We start from the raw sequence: 831 nt of genomic DNA on the forward strand, positions 1-831 counted from the left end.
ATCACTGTTCACTGCTTCACTGTTCAGGTGCTTCACTGCCCTATCGATCTTTCGATAGCTTCAAAGATGCAGTGTGCTTTAGGTGAAAACTCGACATGACTGGTCGTTCGACATATGGGTGGGCCCGTAGGCAGACAAACTATTGTAACATCCAGGAATGTACTATCGACAATACCTTGCCATTCCGTCTATGCGACCAAGGTCGTAAGGTTCAACTTCATTCTTCGGAAGACGAAGGCCGCGTTGGTCGTCACGCCATCTGAGATCCTCGATGGCGGTCTGTCCAAAACTGCATTTTTTAAATTGTTAATCACTTGGTGGTTGTCCAGTCACTCGAGTACGGCGGCCAGGTGCGCTTCACGTTCTTCCTTTGATGCACCGACCATGGACGAATTGTCAAGTTCGGAGTAGAGACAGTCAACCCCCTGTTAACTTCTTCGCCAAAGCGCTGGAGGACTCGTGCCGCACTCCGAAGACCGGGTTTCATAAGCAACACGTTTCGCAACACGTGGCCAAGCCAACGACCATGGATGTCAAGTTCGGAGTAGAGACAGTCAACCCCCTGTTAACTTCTTCGCCAAAGCGCTGGAGGACTCGTGCCGCACTCCGAACCGAAGGTTTCATAAGCAACACGTTTCGCAACACGTGGCCAAGCCAACGCAACCTATGAAGCGTGATCAGTTCATCTATTGAGGGTGAGTTATTTCTCCCAAATATCATTCAACGTACTTCAGAATTGCTGATTCGGTGTTCCCACCAGATTCGGGCAATGCTCCGAAGACATCGATGGTCAAACACTGAAAGTCTTTTGACGTCCTCGGCGCGCAGCGG

General features: G+C 50.3%; 1 protein-coding gene across 1 annotated transcript; it reads left to right on the plus strand.

Moving 5' to 3' along the window:
• Nucleotides 1-373: 373 nt before the first annotated feature.
• T265_00522 (hypothetical protein) lies at nt 374-670 on the plus strand (the record flags this gene model as incomplete). The annotated part of the gene is made up of 1 exon (XM_009164326.1): nt 374-670. One exon carries the CDS (start codon nt 374-376, stop codon nt 668-670), a length of 297 nt encoding a protein of 98 aa, XP_009162590.1.
• Between the last annotated feature and the right edge of the window lie 161 nt (nt 671-831).

Source organism: Opisthorchis viverrini (genome assembly GCF_000715545.1).
Source record: "Opisthorchis viverrini unplaced genomic scaffold opera_v5_5, whole genome shotgun sequence".
NCBI lineage: Eukaryota > Metazoa > Platyhelminthes > Trematoda > Opisthorchiida > Opisthorchiidae > Opisthorchis > Opisthorchis viverrini.